Genomic DNA, 20,777 nt, shown 5'->3' on the forward strand with positions numbered 1-20,777 from the left:
CTTACAGAAATATTTTGTAAGACACTGTACAAATGTAATATATTAAAAATTACTATCAGTAAGGTGTTTGACAAACAAATGATGAGCAAGAAATGTGTAGAATAAGTGAATGAACACAGATTATCCCTTACTTACAATAGTTTCCCTTTATGACAGTGCAATAGCCATATGCAGTCAGTATGCTTTTGACCTACAATAGGATTTCATCCAGATAAACCCATCATAAATTGAAAACAGCGTAGATCAAAAATGCACTTTCCACTTACAACATTTTAAATTTATAATGGGTTTATCAGGACATAACCCCATAATAAGTTAAGCAGCACTTGTATGTAAATTAATAAAAGTAATCAATGAGTAAATGGTTGCATGAAAATAAGTTTTGGAATTCTACTTCTGTTATACACCAGAAGAACTGAAAGCAGCTACTCAAACAGATACATGCAAAGCAATGTTCATAGCAGCATTATTCATAATAGCCAAAATATAGAAATAACATTGAACAGATGTGCCACACTTAAGCAAAATATGGTATATCTGTACAATGGAATATTATTTGGCCTTAAAAAGAAATGAAATTCTGATACATGTTGCAACATGGATGAATCTTAAGAGCATTACTCTGAATGAAAGAAACCAAAACAAAGTTGAAAATACTGAACTATTCACGAAGTATTTAAAATAGAAAAATTCATAGAGACTGAAAGTAGAATGGGTACTATGAGGGGCTGAGAGTGGGAGGAATAGAGGGTTATTTAATAAGTATAGTTTTTGTTTGGGATGATGAAAAAAATTCTAGAAATGGATAGTGGTGATGGTTGCACAATATGGTGGATGTACTTAATGATACTAAGCATTAAGTACTAAGCAGTACTTAATGATATTAAAATGATTAAAATGGCATATTTTATGTAATATATGTCTTACCACATTTTAAAGAATAAAATTTTATCACATATTGGAGAGCTGTGATTATTACCTAGTTCTCTTTGTTTAAAAACACACACACACGTAAAGTAAAAATGCTCAAAAGTGCCTTTCTCATATTTATCCCACTAAGGGCTACTAGAAATCTTGGACATTACATATAAGACAAACATAAGAAGCCTCTGAAAGGTAGAAAGCAAATTTCCCAGGAACTTCAGGGCCCAAGATATGACACAATGGTAATTTTCTAGGTTTTCTTTTTGCTCATTTATTTCAAACTTAGAGCTGAACAAGCAAAAGCCTAGAAAATATCAATGAGTACAGATGACAAAAAGTCCAAAAATAAGAGGAGAGATAAGTCTAGCAAGACAGAAAACTTTCATAAAATAATAACTCTATTCTAGCCAAACACTACAGAAGAAACTATGGTTGCACTCCCACTCATGCCATTAAAGTCAACTGGGGATCCTAGATCCTCACCCTTGTGAGGCTATGTTGAGGCACCCAACACCCCCATAGCCGTGTTGTCAGAGAAGGTAAAGTAAGGAGCTGGAATTTTCATTCCAAAATGGTGATAATAATGAAATCCACTCTGGTATCAGTACAGACCCCATAGAAAGCCTCGACCTCCACCCCAAACCAGCAATAAAGAGCTGTCCTTCCTGCTCCCCACTGGAATGGTGTCAGAGGGAAACCAGTGGATAGTCAGCATTTTAACCAATATGAAGCAGTGATGATGCCACCCCCACTACATGGTATCAGTGCAGTTCATATGGGGAGCAATAATAAAACATTTATACCCCTCTTGAAAAAGAAAGTATCAGTGGAGAGCCTGCCCTACCAACTCCGACTAGAAGTAACAAGGAATCCCACCACTATGTGGGAATCAATGGAAGCTACATGGGAAACCTGGACTCCTATCTGCACGTGACAATAATGAGGAAGCTTTCTTTCCTTTGATAGCAGTGTAGGAGGAAGTCAGCTAAAATAGAAAATTCAAGTAAGATCCAGGATCTCCTCTCCCCCCAAAAAATGATATCATAGTCTTTACCCCCAGTACCTCAGAATGTGACTGTATTTGAAAATAAGACCTTTAAAGAAGAAATTAAGGTAAAACAAGGTCATCCAGATGGGCCCTAATTTTTATAAAATTAGCATCCTTAGTATCTCGAAGAAAATAAGATTAGGACACAGGCACAGAGGAAAGACTATGTAAAGACAGAGAGAGAAGACAGTCATTCTGTCAGCCAAGGAAAGGGCCTTTAGAAGAGACCAAAATTACATTTCTATTGTAAGCCACCCAGCCTGTGGGACTTTCTTATGGCAGCGCTAGCAAAGTAATACAGATGACATCAGCAAGATAACAGAGATGTTAGGATTATATAATAGCGATTTTAAAAGAACATCATAAAAATGCCTCAGGAAGCAATCACAAACAAGATGGAAATACATTTTTTAAAACCAGCCTTAAAAAATAAATAGGAAATATAAAAAGATCCAAACAGAAACTTTAGAATAGAAAAATACTTATCTATTGAAGTATTAAAAAAAAAATCAATGGATAAGTCAGTGGCAGGATGGAGAAGACAACAGAAAAAGAGGTGAACTTGATGAAGAGTAGTAGTTATTACTCAATCTGAACAACAGAGAGAACATAGACATTAAAATATAAACTGAGTCTCAGGGACTTGTGGGACTTTAACAAAAGATATGGCATTGTTTTCAACACAGTCCTAGGAAGAGAGGAGAAAAAAAGGATGAGACGAAAAAGTCTTTAAAGAAATAATGACCGAAAACTTCCAATGTTGGCGAAAGAGATAAATCTACAGATTCAAGGAGCTGAGTGAGCCCTAAACAGGACAAACTCAAAGAAATCTAAATCAATATACTTCATATTCAAATATCAGAAAACTAAAGAAAAAGAAAATCTTGAAAGCAGTGAGAGAGGAAAGATAGCTGGAAGAATCATAGAAATGACAGCAGATTTCTCATCAGAAACCACAGAGGCAAAAGGAATTGGCACATTTTTGAAGTGCTGGAAGGAAATATTTGTCAACCCAGAATCCTATATCTAGCTAAAATACTCTTCAGGAATAAAGGATAAACCAAGACATTCTCAGATAAGGGGAAATTAAAAGCATTTGTCAACAGCAGAGCTATTTTGAAGGAATGGTTAAATGAAATTCTCTAAGGGGAAAGAAAATAATAAAAGAAGGAAATACGAAGCATCGAGAAGAAAGAATAATAGAAAGAGTAAAACTTATGGAGAAATACATTTTACCATTTCTCTTTGGCATCCTAAATTATGGTTGATAATTGAATTAAAAATAATAGCATTTTCTGAAGTAATTCTCACTGTATGTAGAGAAAATAGTTAAGACAATTATAAATCAGGGAGGGTAAAGGGACTTAAGAAAAGGAAAAATTTTATACTTAAATAAATAGAATGACATTTGAGGAGGCTGTGATAAATTATGTATATGTATTTAATACCTGAGCATCCACTACAAAAGCTGCACGAAGACTTAAGAACTAACAGATAAATCAAAGTACAATTCTAAAACATGTACAAATAACCAACAGGAAGGTAGAAAAAAGAGAAAACACAGAAAAGGGAGAAAATAAAAAATAGACAGAAAAGAAAAATTAAAATGTGAAATTTAAACCCTAAACAGCTTGGCCAACATACTGAAACCCCATCTTGACTAAAAATACAAAAATTAGCCAGGTGTGGTGGTGCATGCCTGTAATCCCAGCTAGTCAGGAGGCTGAGGCAGGAGAATTGGTCGAACCTGGAACCTGGAAGGCGGAGGTTGCAGTGAGCAGATATCAGACCACTGTACTCCAGCCTGGGCCACAGAATGACTCCCTCTCAAAAAGAAAAAGACAAAGATTGGCAAAACAGATTTTTAAAATATGACCAGCTATATGCTGTCTATTAGAAAACAAGATCAAGTAAAAGGATATGAAAGTGAAAGTATGAAAAAAGTTAGGTCATGCAAACCTCAATCAAAAGAAAACAGGAATGGTTCTATTAACATCAGAAAAAGTAGGCTTCCAAATAAAGGCAATGACTAAAGATAGGGAAGAATATTTTAAAAATATTTTAGAAAGGTCAGTCCACCAAGAAGACATAGAAATATTAAATGTATGTACCAAGAAACAGAGCTAGAAAACATGTAAAGCAAAAAATAGAACTGATGAGAGAAAGAGATAAATGCATATAGTGAGAGATTTTAATACCCTTTTCTCAACAATTGATGGAAGACCTAGACGAAAATCACCCAGGAAATATAAGAACTCAATAACATAAAACAATACAGTCTAACTCACATTTACAGAACACTCCTCCAAAAACAAAAACTGAATTCAAATCCTTTTTGAGTTCCCACAGAATATATATCAAGATAATGTCCTGAGCTATAAAACAATCCTCAACAATTTAAAATATTGAAATCATACAGAGTATATTTTCTGAACACACAAAAAACCAATAGCAAAAAAGATAACAGGAGAATATCTAAACACTTGGAAACTAAACAACACACTTACAAATAATCTACGAGTCAGAAAATCTGAAAAGAGCTTAAAAAAAGTACATCGGACTGAATGAAAATGAAAATACAACACCAAAAATTAATGGGACATAGCTAAGGTAGTATAGGAAGGAAAATCTATCATATGAAATGCTTACATTATAAAAAAGCAAAAGTTTCAAATTAATAATCAAAACAACCACTTCAGAAACCTAGAATACAAGAGCAAAATAAACTCAAAGCAAGAAGAAAATAATAAAAATAAGCAAAACTTAATGAAATTCAAAAACAGGTAATCAACAGAAAATCAGAGAACTTAGAAAAAGCTGATTATTTTAAAAAATTAGTAAAATTGAAAAACCTCTAGCAAGACTGACAAAGAACAAAAGAGAGAAAACACAAATACCAATATGAGAAAATCACTACAAATCCTGCAGACATCAAAAAGGTACTAACAGAACACAACAAACAACTCTACACATATATATTTGACAAATTAGAAGAAATGGACAACTTCCTCAAAAAGCACAAACTATTAGTTTACCCAGTGTGAAAGAGATAATGTGAATAGTGCTGTAACTGTTTAAAAAATTGAATTCAGAACTTAAACATTCTTGAAAAAGAAATCTCCAGGCCCACATAGAGTCATTGAGGAATTTTATCAGACATTTAATGACGAATTTAACACCAAATCTACACAATCTTTTCCAGAAAAGTAGCAGAGAAGGAATACTTCTCAATTCGCTTTATAAAGTTAGTATTAACGTGATACCAAAACCTGAGAGATAGTAAGAAAAAAAGAAACAACATGCCAATAACCCTCATGAATGTGGATACATAAATTGTCAAGAAAATATTAGCAAATGTATTTGAGCAATATATTTAAGAATTATACTCCATAATCTAGGGAGTTGTATTTCAGAAATACAAAAGTAGTTCAATATTCAAAAATCAATGAATAAAATCTACTCTCTACATATTTATGTGTGTATATATGCATTTATATATATATGAATTTATGTATATATGTATTTATATATGCATTTATGTATGTATGTATATAGAGAGAGTGGATTTTATTCATTAATTTGAAAAGATTAATATAATTGAAAAACCTCTGGCAAGACTGACAAAGAACAAAAGAGAGAAAACACAAGTACTGATATGAAAAAATCACTACAAATATATATTATATATATATATATAAAAAATCAGGCTGAAAAAGAAAAGTCATCTAGTCACAGCAATCAATAAAGAGAAAAACCTTTGGCCAGGCGCGGTGGCTCACACCTATAATCCCAGCACTTTGGGAGGCCGAGGCGTGCAGATCACGAGGTCAAGAGTTCGAGACCAGCCTGACCAATATGGTGAAACCCTTTGTCTACTAAAAATACAAAAATTAGCCGGACGTGGTGGCACGTGTCTGTAATCCCAGCTACTCAGGAGACCGAGGCAGGGGAATCGCTTGAAACCAGGTGGCAGAGATCACAGAGAGCCAAGATCGTGCCATTGCACTCCAGCCTGGGTGACAGAGTGAGACTCCTTCTCAAAAAAAGAAAAAAACTTCTGACTAAATTCTATGTACATTCATGATCGAAGCTCCAGGAAAATAGAAATATAGGGAAATGTCCTTAACTTGGTAAAGAGCTTGACAAAAACCTACAGCTAATCTTATCCATAATGGTTTAAGACTGAATCCTTCCCTCGAAGATCAGGAGCAAGGCAGGAATGTCTGCTCTTACCATGCCATTGGAAGACCTAGGCAACGAAAAAAGGTCGGGAAAAATAATATACAAATCAGAAAGAAAGAAAGAAAATATATTCCTGTTTACAGATAATATGCTTATGTATGTAAAAAATCCCAAAATTATCTTAGAATTTAAAAAGTGAGATCAGCAAGATCACAGTATACAAGGGAATATGGAAATCAATTGCATTACTAGTTTCTAGAAGTTACACTAGATTTCTAGTAGTAATGCTAATATTTCATTTCGGCAATGAAAATGTGAACATTGAAATTATACTAAAAAGCAATACTCTTTACAGTCACTTGAAAACAAAATACTTAGGTATAAACCTACCAAAAGCTTTAGAGGATGTTTATTTTCAAACTTTAAAACACTGATTAAAAAAAAAAAAACAGATCTAAATAAATGGAGACATACCTTGTTTATGAATTAAAAGTTTCATAGAGTAAATATGTCATTTAGCCCCAAACTGCCATACAAATTTAAAACAAGCTACGAAAATTCCAGCAAGACTGTTGTACATGTAGACAAAATTATATTTTAATGGAAGGCAAAGAATCTAGACTAACTAAAAATTTTGAAAAAAAAATAAAATGGAAGGAAACTGTCTACTTGTCTTCAGGATGTATTATTTAGCTAATCAAGATTATTTGGCAAAGGGGTAAACATATAGGTAAATGTCGTAAAATAGAGAGCCTAGAAATAGACCCTCAAAATATAGCCAACTTATTTTTGACAAAGGTACAGAAGTAATTCAGGGGAAGAAAGAAAGCATTTTAACAGGAGGTGCTGAAGCAACTGAACATTCATGGCAAAAACACGAGCCTTGATCTAAGCCTCACACCTTACACAAAAACTAACTCTAAGTGGGTTGTAGAATTAAATGTAGATATGGAAACTATAAATCTTTCAGGAAAAACAGCCAGGAGAAAATCTTCTGGATGGATAGGCAGGAAAAGAACTGTGAGACTTGACACCAAAGGTATAATCCATAGACAAAACCTTTGATAAATTGAACTTCATCAAAATGAAAATACCTGCTCTTCAAAAGACCCTGTTAAGAAGATTAAAAGCAAGTTACAGACTGGAAGAAAATATTTGAAAAGTACATATCTGATAAAGGACTAATCTCTAGAATATATAAACTCTCAAAACTTAACAGTACAAAACCCCACAATCTCATTAGAAAGTAAGCAAAAGACATGAGCAGACACGAACAGAAGATAAACAGATGGTAAATGCTCATGACAGATATTCCACATCATCAGCCATTAGAGAAGTATAAACTAAAACTGCAATGAGATATTCCTATACACATATCTGAATGGCTAAAATTATAAATAGTGACAATATAAAATGTTGGCAGGGGTGCAGAGAAACTGGATCACATACTAGTGAGAATATAAAATGGTACAGCTCCTCTGGAAAACAATTTATCAGTGTCTTTAAAACCAAACATCCAATCACCATGTGACCCAGCAATCACACTCCAGGATGTTTATTCTAAAGAATAAAAAAATTAAATTCACCCAAAAATAGTTGTGTAAATTTTTATTTGTGTATGAAGCAATGTTAATCACCACCCTAAAGATTTTAATTCTGAATAACCAGAAACTGGAAATAACTCAGATGTCTTTCAATAGGTGAATGGTTAAACACACTGGTATATTGATACCATGGAATATTACTCAGCAATAAAAAGTAATAAACTATCAGTATTACGCAAAAACCAGGATGACTCTCCAGAGAATGATGCTACATGAAAATAAAAGGCAATCACAAAAGGCTATATATTTTATGTTTCAATTTAAATAACATTCTTTAAATAAAACCATGGAAATGGCGAATTGACTGGTAGTTGCCAGAATTTGAAGAGGGGGTGGGCAGAGGGAAGTGGATGTGGCTATAAAAGAGCAACATGAGGGACCTTGGGTGGTGGAAATGCTCTTTATCTTGACTGTATCAATGCCAGTATTCTGGTCACACATTGCACTATATTTTTTGCTATATTTATCATCGGTAGAAACTGGATAAAGAGTAGATGTTATCTCTCCGTGTACTATTTCTTACAGTTGTGTGTGAATTTATAATTATCTCAGAATAAAACATTTTATTTAAAAACATCTGTTGAATGAATGGATGTTGAAATGAATTAATAAGTTAACTGAAATCATTTTCCCTGTTGCTGTATCTAAGTCCAAATTCTGTTCTCTGGAACTACTAAGGTTAATTTAATTCATTTTATCGCACAAAACTAATTTGTTCCACACATCTGTTAATTAGACTTTTGAATATCATGTTCCACCAATGTCATCCATTCTACAGTTTAAAAATACAGTTGATATTAATAATCATTTGTTTAACATGTGTAAGTACTAGGGACTGCATACTATTGCCTGGAAGACAAAAGTAGTTAATAAATTCCTTGATATCAAGTAGCTTATCGCTAGAATAGAAGGATACAACAACTATATGAAAACTCAGATATTGAAATCAGAGGGAGAGGAAAGGAAATAATGTCTTACATGTGAGAAGTACCTCTGGCTGGGGAAATCTAGAAAAGTTATATAAAGGATGTGAGTTGCTGGCTGTTCATGAAATAGATGCATAATAGAAGGCAAACTTCAAAGACTTTTTTGCATAATTAGCAAATATGCAACGCAAAAATCTACTGAATCTATTTCTCCCTCTCTTCGCAAACCTGAAAAGGATTCTCTCACTATGGACCTTACTCTAGTGAGTACGTAACAGGCAGAAAGGTGGCTGATTGGGAGAACTGGACTTGAGTAGCCTGAAATCAAAGAAAAATCAGGAAAGAGGAAGGAGTGAGTAAAACGTCTGGAGGAAAAGAAATCTTGTAGCCTTGGATCATTCTGGCTAGGGTAACAATATGACTGACCCCAATCATCTGTAAGGTTGACCTTGTATTACCAAACAGCTTCATAAAAGCATATGCTTGGGAGGCCAAGGTGGGCAGATTGCCTGAGCTCAGGAGTTCAAGACCAGCGTGGACAACATGGCAAAAACCCATCTCTAGTAAAAATACAAAAAATTAGCTGGGCATGGTGGTGTGTGTGTGTAATCCCAGCTACCTGAGCAGCTAAGGCACAAGAATTGCTTGAACCTGGGAGGCGGAAGTTGCAGTGAGCTGAGATTGCACCACTGCACTCCTGCCTGGGTGACAGAGTGAGACTCTGTCTCAAAATTAATTAATTAATTAATTAAAAAAAATAAAAATAAAATAAAGAACTAAAGTATATGCACCAGAAAAAGAAATGAAATAAGTTACCTTCGTGAGAAATTCATGAAAGCATAAAATTAGGCATCAAAGAGTTTGAATCAAATTAAAACACCCATGTTCATCAGGGATACTGGCTTGCAATGTTCTTTTCTTATAGCATCCTTGCCTGGCTTTGATTTCAGAGCAATGCTGGTCTCATGAAAGCAGTTTGGAAGTCTTCCTTAATATTAACTCTTTTGAAACATTTTGAGAAGGATTGGCATTAGTTCTTGAAATGTTTGGTAGAATTCAGCAGTGAAGCCATGAGGTCCTCGGTTTTTATTTGGTGGGATATGTTTCATTACTGATGCGATCTCCTTACTCATATGCCTGTTCAGATTTTCTTTTTCTCCCTCATTAATCTTTTTTTAGCTGTCATAGAAAAATTTAATTACATGGAACACATGAGAATATATTAGGATTTTTTAAAGCAGTTTACAAAATGATATATTTTTTTAAATTTATTTATAAATAGAAAAAGTATACTCTTAAGTTTCCTATGGAGCTATGGACTGAATTGTATCCCCTCAAAATTCATATGTTGAAGCTCTAACCCCAAATGTGACTATATTTGGAGACAGGACTTTTATAAAACAGAGTTAATGAGGTCATGGGTACAATCCTAATCCTACAGGATTATTACATAGCACGGGTACTGAGGAAAGAAGGTGGCTGTCTGCAAGGAAGAAAGCACTCAGTAGAACTTGACTATGCTAGCACTCTGATATCAGGCTTCCAGACTCCAGAACTGGGAGAAAATCAGTGTCTGTTGGTTGAACCATCTAGTCTATGGTATTTTGTTATGGTATCCTGAGCCTATTAAGATATAGAGTAAATGTAGGTTATTCTCATGACTAGGAAAAGATCTTTTCAGCATTAGTAACAACTTTGAAAGGCTCTGACAGGTAAATTTTATTTAAAAAGTGTTGCACACAAAAACACTTGTCTGTATTCAGGGTCATAGAGTTCTTTTGAAGGACAATTTATGATGCTTTATAAGAAATCCTACATTACCTTATCTGATGCTTAGCAACACTGACATTTATCACTTGTTACTCCCTTTTACTCTTGATTTTATGATCTGAGCAGATAGAATGTGAAATGATGTTTTTTTTAAATGACTTCATCAATTGTGATAAAATTACATGCTTTAAATTCCTCAAAAGTAAGACACTACAGTTATCTTATATTAAAGCAGTCATTTGAAATTAGTCTTATATAACTAGGATGATCACGTGCTTGATTGGCTTGGGACAGCCTTGGTTTATATACTCTATACTAGCATAATTGTTAGCAGTGCCTGCTTTCACTCTCAAAAAAAAATCCTGGTAAATGATGGCCAATCTACATATAATCAATTACAGAACAGGATAGTTACATTGAAGGAATTTTATAAACGTAGTGCTTAGTCTGGGGAAGGAAATACCATCCATCATTAAAATCTGAAAAATATGGTTCTCACAGTATACAATATTCAATTATGTAAATATTTTTCCCACAGGGAACCAAAGTAAATTTTGTGAGTGAATTGAAAAATACTAAGAACAAGGTGCCAAAATATTTTTTAGGTGATTGTGTTAGTCCACTCGCATCGCTCTAAAGGAATATCTGAGACTGGGTAATTTATAAATAAAAGAGTTTTATTTTGGCTCCCAGTTCAGCAGGTTGTGTGAGGAACACAGCGCCAGCATCTGCTTGGCTTCTGGTGAGGGCCACAGGAAGCTGACCATCGTGGCGGAAGGCAAAGGGGGACCCAGCATCACACATGGAGAAAGGAAGCAAAAGCCTCCTCATCAATCTTGAAAGGTTGCAGGTTTCTAGAAATCTTTCTTCTATGTTATCAAATTTGGGGGTGTGTAGTTGTTCATAGCAGTCTCATTATCTTTTGTATTTCTGTGGTATTAGTTGTAATGTCTCCTCTTCCCTGCTCCAACTTCTTGAATCTCATTCTGGACATTCATGACTCCAAATGCCAAGGACATGGTAATTTACTACTGAAATATTAAGATAGAAAACAAATGAATAATGTTCCTCTACTATATCAGTTCATAGATTTTATGAGGACAGAGCCAAATCTTTTTTGCTCACCATGACACAACTAGAGCCTAGTATAGTACTTGGCATGGCAGGTGTTTGTTACATTATCATTGGACGGATGAATAGATAAATAGATGGATAGATGGACATTAAATAGATTGTTGGATGGATGAAAAAATGGATGAACACATGGATGAAAACTAAAATTTCTTAATCAAAATATGCTGACAAAGTAATTATATGTCAAGATTATAAAGTAATGCTACCTAATTTTCACAAAGAGAAAATAGTTGCAAGTACAGAGAGAAAAGATAGATGTATAGGAAGGCTGGATGAGTGGCTCAAAAAGGACCTTCCAGAAGTTCCTCAACTTGGCCTACAAAATGAATTTAGTCAGAGCATCTGAATATATTTTATTCTTTTGGAAACTAATTTTCCCTATCCAAAGTCACACACACACAAAAACTAGTCAATAAATCAATTAATTAATAAAAAATGTTACTTCCTTGAAGATTGGGCTATTTTTCTCAGGTAGTCAGCATATTCTTTCCTTGATGGCAAATCTATATGAGATTCAGATGACAATCAGGATGCTTGATGAAAATAGATTCAGAGCTAGATGATGCTAATGCTTGTTCTCATTGAGTTATGACCATTTGATGCAGCTATTTCTCTAAGTGGGTAAACCTGCGGAGTTGACCAGACCACCCCACTCCGTAAGGCAGGGAATACTTTCCCAGGCAGGGTAGGAGAGGTGTCACTGCTCTTCACTCCCACCCCAGACCACCTGCTCTGCTTCTGTTCCCACATTTTTTCCTCAGAAGGCCCTGGTATTTTCATATTTGTGTCCTTGGTAAAATTAATTACTGTGTTCATCTATCCCATATATAAAACCTTACAAGTTTGTTGCATAGATTACTGACAGTGTACATCTCTAATAACATAGTAGGTAAAAAAATAAGTGATCTGTTATGTGATCATCAGAGTCATGGAGCAGGAAGTATTTTCAGGAAGACACAATATCCCAGCATAATACAGTTGCCAAGAGAGTACGTGAAGCTGGCAATTCAGAAGGATATCAAATGTCACATACTAGGAACTTTAGAGCTCCAAGTTTGAGGAGTTGATTGTCATGAAGGCTGAAGATATAAATAAAGTTGAATTTTATATGTTCTGTTAATGAGATTTTACTTCATCCCAAAAACAATGGGAGCCACTGAAGAACTCTAAGAAAAATGGGCTAATCAAGTCTTTTTTTTTTTTTTTTTTTTTAAGAAAAGATGACTAGTTGCCCTTCAGAGATTTAGAAAGGGAAAGATTTGGGCAAAGAAATAAAGTTTTGTACAGGCAAGGGTGATGGATATGGAGGATGGAAGCTAAGGCAGCACAATGAGGGTAGATAGGAGGGGAATAGAGCAATGTTAACCTAGACCCTATAGGACTTAACAACTCACTGGACACAGCACGAGAGAAAGTGGGAGAAGGCCAATATGATGTGCAGATATTGAGTTTGGATGACTGTATGAGTCTGTCGTCATTTCCCAAAATAAGAAGCACATTTGAAGGGGAAAGTAAAGAGTGGGTTTGAAGGGAGAAAGATAATGAGTTAAATTTAAGTCACGTTGAATTTGAAGCTCCTGTGGGACATATCAGTGGAAATATTGAGTTAGAAATTGCATGTGTATGGGTTGCGAAACATAAAACTAATCCAGGCTAGAAATAAAGATTTGGGAGCCAGGAGCATCTACATGATGACTGATACCATGGAAGCAGATATGTTCCAAGACAGGGAGGTGTAAAGTGGGAAAAGAGAACAGCACATGAGCAAGAACTCAGGGTGAAGGAGTCCGAGCACGCAGGTCAGCAAATGGCACACCAGGAACATGCAATGTCACTAACACCAAGGAGATCAGAGGGTGAGCAGTCAGTGCAGGAGACCATGAAGCCTCGTGAAACATAATTAAACACAGAACGGTTCAATATGTTTAACAACATGAGTGGCCTTCATCAAAAAACCTTTAGTAGAGTGGTAGGAATGGAGACTGGTTTGGAGTGAGTAGAAGTAAGAAAGAGCTAACTACACAGAGACAGAAAACTTGGCACACAAACCCTCCTCCCCCATGATCTGGTCCTTGTCAAACTTACTAGCCTTATTTCTCATCATGCTCCATTCAGGCCCTCCCATCCATTCATTAAAAGATACTTGCCATAACACAAACATACCAGACTGTTTGCTGAATTTTCTCACAATCCTCTTGCTCCTTCCATCAAGTCCAACCTGCCCCCCACCCCTTGTGGCTCCCCAAATAGACATGGCCCCTTTTCTCTTTGAGCTCCTACTGCATAATCCATCCTGAACACTAACCCCGGATGTGCTTGTGATTAAAACCCGTACCTCAACCCCTGGAAGCTCCAGACCTATATGAATGTGATAGAGTGCAGAAACTGCAAAAAATTCCTCCCATCCCTGATTCATACCCCTTTGCAAAGTGATTAAGCTGCTTCATCTACCAAAATATGGAGCCTGTTTCTCCAGTGCTGAATCACATCTCGGTCATGTGGCTTGAATGGCCAAATGGGACACTGGCAAACATGACACAAGCAAGGCGTGGAAAGCACTCATCCCTGATGATGCTAGGGATAAGGTAATTGTGTAAACAAGCACAGAGAAAGAGAAGCCACATGGAAAAGAAAAGCATCCCAGCTGATACTGAGAAATTGCCAGCTATGTGAATAAAGTCATTCTAGATCAGAAGGTCTGAGCCAACATAGACAAAAAGAGCTGTCTCATTAGTCCATGAAACAATCATGAGAGATAAAAATGTTTGATTGTTTTAAGCCACTAAATTCTGCAGTGGTTTATTTCACAGCAAAAGTTGAGAAACTGGACAAGAAACCACAAGGAAATTGCACTCATTTTATTAAGATTGTCAGTAAAACCCAGGGAGTAAGAGATTTCAGAACTGGTGAGCATTGTGTCCTTCAAGCTTACACTATTAAAGGTCACATTCTTCAATGGCACTTACTTGCCTACTATTTCAAAAAAAAATTTTATCTGTAGGATACAATAGGAATGGGGCAGACTCCCAATAAATTCAAAGAAACTGGAGAGAAATGGAAAAGGCCAATACTGAGGACACAATTGCAAGTGACACATTCAGCCAATAATCTAAGTAGGTGAGCTTGTGCAGAAGGAGCAGCATTCAGTAACAGGAGTTCATAAGGACAAAGCTGCTCAGAGCTGGGCTAGTAGGAAGAAGAAGCTATAATTCAGATAAAATACTAAACTTAGAGAACAAGAACCATGGCCAGAAACAGAATCACAGATTTGAATATGGAATAAATTTCCTCTTTAAATGCTAGCAATTGATGCCTAGTTTATTGCAGACATGCACAGAGATGCATTAGTTTTTTGCCCCATGGGTAATTGGAAACTTGTGAAATTATCAGTGCCCTTAAGTAACATGACTATTATCACATTTTGCATTACAGTGATTTGATATCATTATCAATGCCCGTAAGTAACAAGATCATTATCATTTGGATGTCAAGATGTTTCTGAATAAATAAATTTTACTTTGGAGTTTATCATTAGATTAAGTCAAACGGTTAAAAATAATGAACATTGCAATGCTATTCTTAAGGGTTGCTAAACCAAAGAAAAGGAGCTAAAGTTTAAGAGTCTGCTAAACCAAAGAAAAGGAGCATTTTGCTCTTAGATCTTCAATATGTCTTAGCTCTAAAATTCAGCTAATATTAAACGAATCACTATAACCCAAAAATATTCTCAAACAATTGTATTTTTTTTTAATTTGAAAGCACAACTTGTCTTAAGACATTTCAATTTATTTTTTCCCAAGGGGATCAGAGATACATTTTGGTTCAAAACACACAAGAATTTCAGATGAGTTTACAAATGCTTGCGTCTTAGGGGAAAAGCTATACTATCCTTTGTGTTTGACAGGATAAAACTGCAGTTCTGTGGTATAAATAGCTTAATGAAAATTAACCTCCTGAATATACAAGCACTATAACAACTTTTTGTAACATAAATACTTGTAATCTTTGGGAAAGTGCACACTATAAATAATTGATAAATACACATGTTGTTGAAACAACAGAGGCATTTAATAGCGTTATCATTCCTCTCTTAAGAATAATTACTTCAACATAACTAAGAGTGTTAATTAAGCAAATATCAAGCATTTATTGAGTAACTTATGTTCATACATTTATTCAACAAATATTTAATGAGTAGTTTCTGTGTTCTAGATACTAATTCTGGATGCTGACATATGGGATAAATAAGGAGAGCATGGCCACCTGACCTCACAGAATCCAGTGGGGAAATAATAAAATAAATAATTTAACAAATAGATGAGAAAAAATAAACTTTTGTGGTATATGCAATAAATGAAATACACAGGGCACCACGTTAGGGAGGAAAAGAGAAGTATTGGTTGACTTAAGGTGATTCCTAGAGGACATGACATTAAAGCTGGGACAAGAAAGGGAAAATAGTCAAGGAACAAACAAAAAGCAGGGCATGCCCAGGGTCAGAGAGTAGAAAGGCAGCGCTTACCATATTTGAAGAAATAAAAGAGCAGTGGATCAAGTATAAAGAGCAAAGAAAAGGTATAAAAACTTGCAGGTATTGTATGCATTGAATGTGTCTTCTAACTCACAACACTCTTTCTCTACAAAATTCCCTGGTTACTTGGCAATGTTATTGAAAACATGGTAAAATTTACTGCAGTGGGCACATGAATGTGTTCACCATGTACTGCATCACACATTTTTTATCCTTGCCTTTTAAATAATATATCTTACAGAAGCCCAGACTTTTTTTTCACTTAATAACTAGTGTTTTTAGTTGGCCAGAGCATTGATTAGAAGTTATGTGAAGTGATTTTTTGTTCTCACTCAGAGCAGAGAATACACTTGTGTATGTAACTGATCCAAGCCTCTGCAACATTGAACATTTGTCTTATTCAAAATTAATTTCCTGCTAATAACTGTGATTTTACTATATTTCCTCATTGAATATTAGTGCAAGTGATGAGATTCCTTCTAAATTGGTTTTTGAAAAGCCATAAAGGTTCTTGTTTTGTTTTATTAATTTGTTTTTTTTTACTATAAGAGAGTTACTCTTGACATGCCAATGAGTAGAGAACGACAGAGCAGGACTGAGATGAAACATAGGGAGAAGGTCAAGCTCCTTCACTAATGAGCAGCAGGCTTTGCACACCACCAAAGTTTGAGGGATACTTAGTACTGTGTAAAATATGGAAATAAAGAATGGCATGTACCCACTGGGCATGTGCTATGGTTTTAATGTCCCCTCCAAAATTCATTGAAATTTAATTTCCAGTGTAACTATGATAAGAGGCAGGACCTTGAAGAGGTGATTAGGTCATGAGGAATCTTCCCTCATGAATGGGTTAATGCCATTATCACAGGAGTGAGTTGGTTATCACCAAAGTTTGGCCCTTTTTCTCTCTGTCTTGTGTGTTTGTTTGTTCTTCCACTATGTTATGACACAGCAAGAAGGCCCTCTCCAGATGCAACCCCTTAGTCTTGGAGCTCCCAGCCTCCAGAACCATGAGCCAAATAAACTTTACTTTATAAATTACCCAGTCTGTAATATTCTTTCATAGTAGCAGAAAACAAAGACAGAGAAGTGGTATTGAGAGGTGGATCTGTTGTTCTAACAGATACCAGAAAATGCAGAAGCAGCTTTGGAACTGGGTAATGGGTAAAGGCTAAAAGAGTCTGGAGGAGCAGGCTAGAAAAACCCTAGATTACCATGAACAGAATGTTAAGGGTGATTCTGTTAAGGGCTTATAAGAGGAATCTGTAGAAAAGGTATGGAATGTCTTAGATATTAAGTGGTCGTGGCCAGAATGTTGATAGAAACACGGACAGTAAAGGCCATTCTCATGAGGTCTCAGACAGAAATGAAGAACAAGGTATTGGAAGCTGGATTAAAACTCACCCTGTTATACAGTTGCAAAGAACTTGGCTGAATTGTGTTTGTGTACTAGGACTTTATGGAATGAAGAACTTAAGGGTCATTAACTAAGATGTCTGATGCAAGAAATATCTAAGCAGTAGAGCATTCAGGTTGCTGCATAGCTACTTCTAACCACATACATTGAGATGCTAGAGGAAAAAGCTTAAAGATGGAATTTATAATTAAAAGGTAAAAAACAGAAAGATTTGGAAAATTTGCAGGCTGCACATGTAAAGAGTAAAGAAGCATGTGAAAGAGAGAATACTACAGGTGTGCCCAAGTGACCATTTGCAAAAGAGTTTACCACAGATAGTGATTCAGGTGCTATTCATCAAGTGAACAGGAGAAAGACCTCAAAGGCATTTCAGAGGCCTTCAAGTCTGCCTGTCCCATCACAGGCCTTGAGCTCTAGAAAAAATAGAATAGTTTCAGGGAATGGGCTCAAGGTACCTTCCATGGAATTGCTGCTCAGAGCCACATTGGGCCTCTGCTTCCTGTGTTCCACCACAGTGTATGCCTCAACCAACCCCACCTATAGCCTAAGTTGGTTCCTGTGCAGTGTGCATGCAGTAAGCCTTGACAGTGTCCACATGTTATAAGTATCCAGGCTCACAGAATACAAGAGCTGTGGGAGTATGGCTCCCTTCACCTGGATTTCAAAGGATGTATCAAATAACCTGAGAGCCTAAGCAGAATCCTGCCACAGGTGGAGCCTCCACAGAGAGTGCTCACTAGGGCAAATCCTAGTGGATCCATGGGATTGGGCTGCCACTGAGACCCCAGAGCTATAGGGTCACCAGTGGAAACTCTGGCCTGGGAAGGTCGTAGGCATGAGACTCCAACCCAAGAGAACTGAAGCATGGGCTGAGCCCAGCAAAGACATGGGGTCGTGGCCACCTGAGGCTTTGGAGACCCAAATTCCCCAGTGTCCAGAAGGTGGCAAATGGAGTAAATGATTGTTGTGGAAGTCTGAGGTTTAACATTGTTTTCCCTATTAGATTTTGGACCAACTTAGGGCCTCTTGCTTCTTTCTTTTTGCCTATCTCTCCCTTTTGTCATGGGAGTGTCTATCGTATGCAGGCACCATTGTCATATTTTGGAAGTAGATATCTTTTTTTTTATTTATTTCACAGGCTTACAGCTGGAGAGGAATTTGCCTCAGGATGAATCGCACCTTGAGTCTCACCCATATCCGATTCAGATGACATTCTGGACTTTGGAGTTTTGAGTTTGTGCTAAAATAAGTGAAGACTTTTGGAGCCACCGAGATGGAATAAATATATTTTTGTATATAAGAAGGACATGAGTTTTGTGAGGCAAAGAGGCAGAATGCTACAGTTTAAATGTTTGCTTCCTCTAAAACTCATATTGAAATTTAATTGTCACTGTGATGGTATTAAGAGGAGGGACTATTAAGAAGTGATTAGGTCACGAGGGCTCTTCCCTCATGAATGCAATAATGCCATTATCATGGAAGTGGATTAGTGATTGAGGGATTTCAGCCCCCTTTTTCTCCCTGTCTGTATGCTCATTTGTCCTTCCATCATGTTAGGATGCAACCCCTTGATCTTGGACTTCTCAGTCTCCAGAACCATGAGCCAAATAAACTTTTTTTTAAAAAATTAATTACCTAGTCTGTGGTATTCTGTTACATCAGCAGAAAATTGACTAAGATGGTATGTCGGATTTGTTATGAAAGGTTAGGCGAGCAGATGGAATTGACTGACCTAAGAGGAAACTGAAACTTCAGGACTCAGTAATTACCAGAGCTGTGGGAGACCTCTATGTTAGGCTGAGATGTCTCAACTGAAGACAGGAGGCTTTGAGGCTCCTGACCTGGGGTTTAATAAGAATTTCAATGGTTTTGAAAGATACTACAGTCGTATAAATTTGGTCAGAGCTAAAGACTGGAATGGTGTTCTTCTCTTCAAGAGAACAAATTTTTAGCAGTGTGCTTGATTAATCTACAAATGAACATATTTGTATAAAAATATTCATTATCACCTTAATATTGTTTTAAAAAGAAAGTTGTAGCACTCACTCCAGCTGAGATAAAAGCCCTTGTAGTTTGTTTCTTCAGCCTCCAACCTAACCATATCCAATCGTGACCTCCCACCATTGAAATTATCAAACACCAATGTTTCTGAGTCAAACAGGCAGTTGTTTAAAATATTTTTATTCCCGTTTACCAATAATACACAAAAACCATGAAAATTGTCAGTGATCATATTTGTGACCTAATCTTTCCAAAATTTGGTTCTTACCCAAGTTTATTAAAGTTCCTAACTGTAATGTGTTCACTGGCTTTGGAAGGTCTTGGATGGATAAGTTGTTGGCATAAAGCTCCTTTAGCCAACAAAAAAAAGAAACCCTTTTTTGGGTGTATGGAATTTTTTACAATTACTGAGTAATTAAATTTGAATGTGAAATATTGGAAAACTGTTTTGTTTTTATTTGTATCCAATTTAGACCTTACGGCAAGAGAATTGTGTATATTCAAATGTTTTCAGATGCGCAACCTATTGAAAGCAATAATTTATTGCACTTAAGACACGTTCATATGTGAGTTTTATATAAAGGTTGAAAGTGCTTTTCATGAAGGTAAAGAATTATTTTAATTTAAAGTAAACGTGCACACAAAAAGGCAAAAATAGTCAATCAACACCATAAGCCATTGTTATTTTTTCTTATAACTTACAGATATTGCAAATTTTCAAGTCCTTCAAAAGCACTTCTGGAAATCTTTCTGATGTGGTTGTTGTTCAGCAGACTGAAAAAACAAAAACAAACAAATAATTCCCAAATGAGAAACAGATTCTGCAAACATCAAAATAGTTCTGCTAAGTATAGTTCTTTGCACAACAGAAAAATATTTACTGACATGGTTCACTAAATTTGGAAATTTATACTTTAATTCCCGATTCAAAAAAGTGATATAAAACATTAATTTGTCACAAAGACTTTTCAAAAATAATTTGTGTTTATTAAATGACCCTAAAACATTCCTAAAACAACTTTGCAACCCAGAGATAAAATTCTTGTTTTCCTGAAGCACGTCATCTAAAAGGAAAATTATCAACATAGCCACGGTAACAAAGGAACATATTCCTAAACAAACAGATGGAGAGTATTGAACACTCAGTCTTAAGCATCTTCCTTGGAAAAATAAATATCACAGCTATTGGCACACAGTGGACTTTCATTGTGTATTTGTTAAACTGTCAAACCAAGAGTCA

The 20,777-nt window shown here is 35.8% G+C and overlaps 1 protein-coding gene across 2 annotated transcripts in view; it reads right to left on the reverse strand.

The window, feature by feature from the left end:
- The window catches only part of PXDNL (peroxidasin like), a 507,521-nt gene that overhangs the window by 259,293 nt on the left and 227,451 nt on the right, over window positions 1-20,777 (reverse strand). For both annotated transcript variants that reach the window (XM_065519201.1, XM_045398234.2), the window contains exon 3: window positions 20,240-20,311. In XM_065519201.1, the coding sequence (XP_065375273.1) occupies window positions 20,240-20,311 (72 nt within the window). The remainder of the gene's footprint in view (window positions 1-20,239; window positions 20,312-20,777) is intronic.

This window comes from Macaca fascicularis, chromosome 8, assembly GCF_037993035.2.
Source record: "Macaca fascicularis isolate 582-1 chromosome 8, T2T-MFA8v1.1".
NCBI classification, from domain to species: Eukaryota; Metazoa; Chordata; class Mammalia; order Primates; family Cercopithecidae; genus Macaca; species Macaca fascicularis.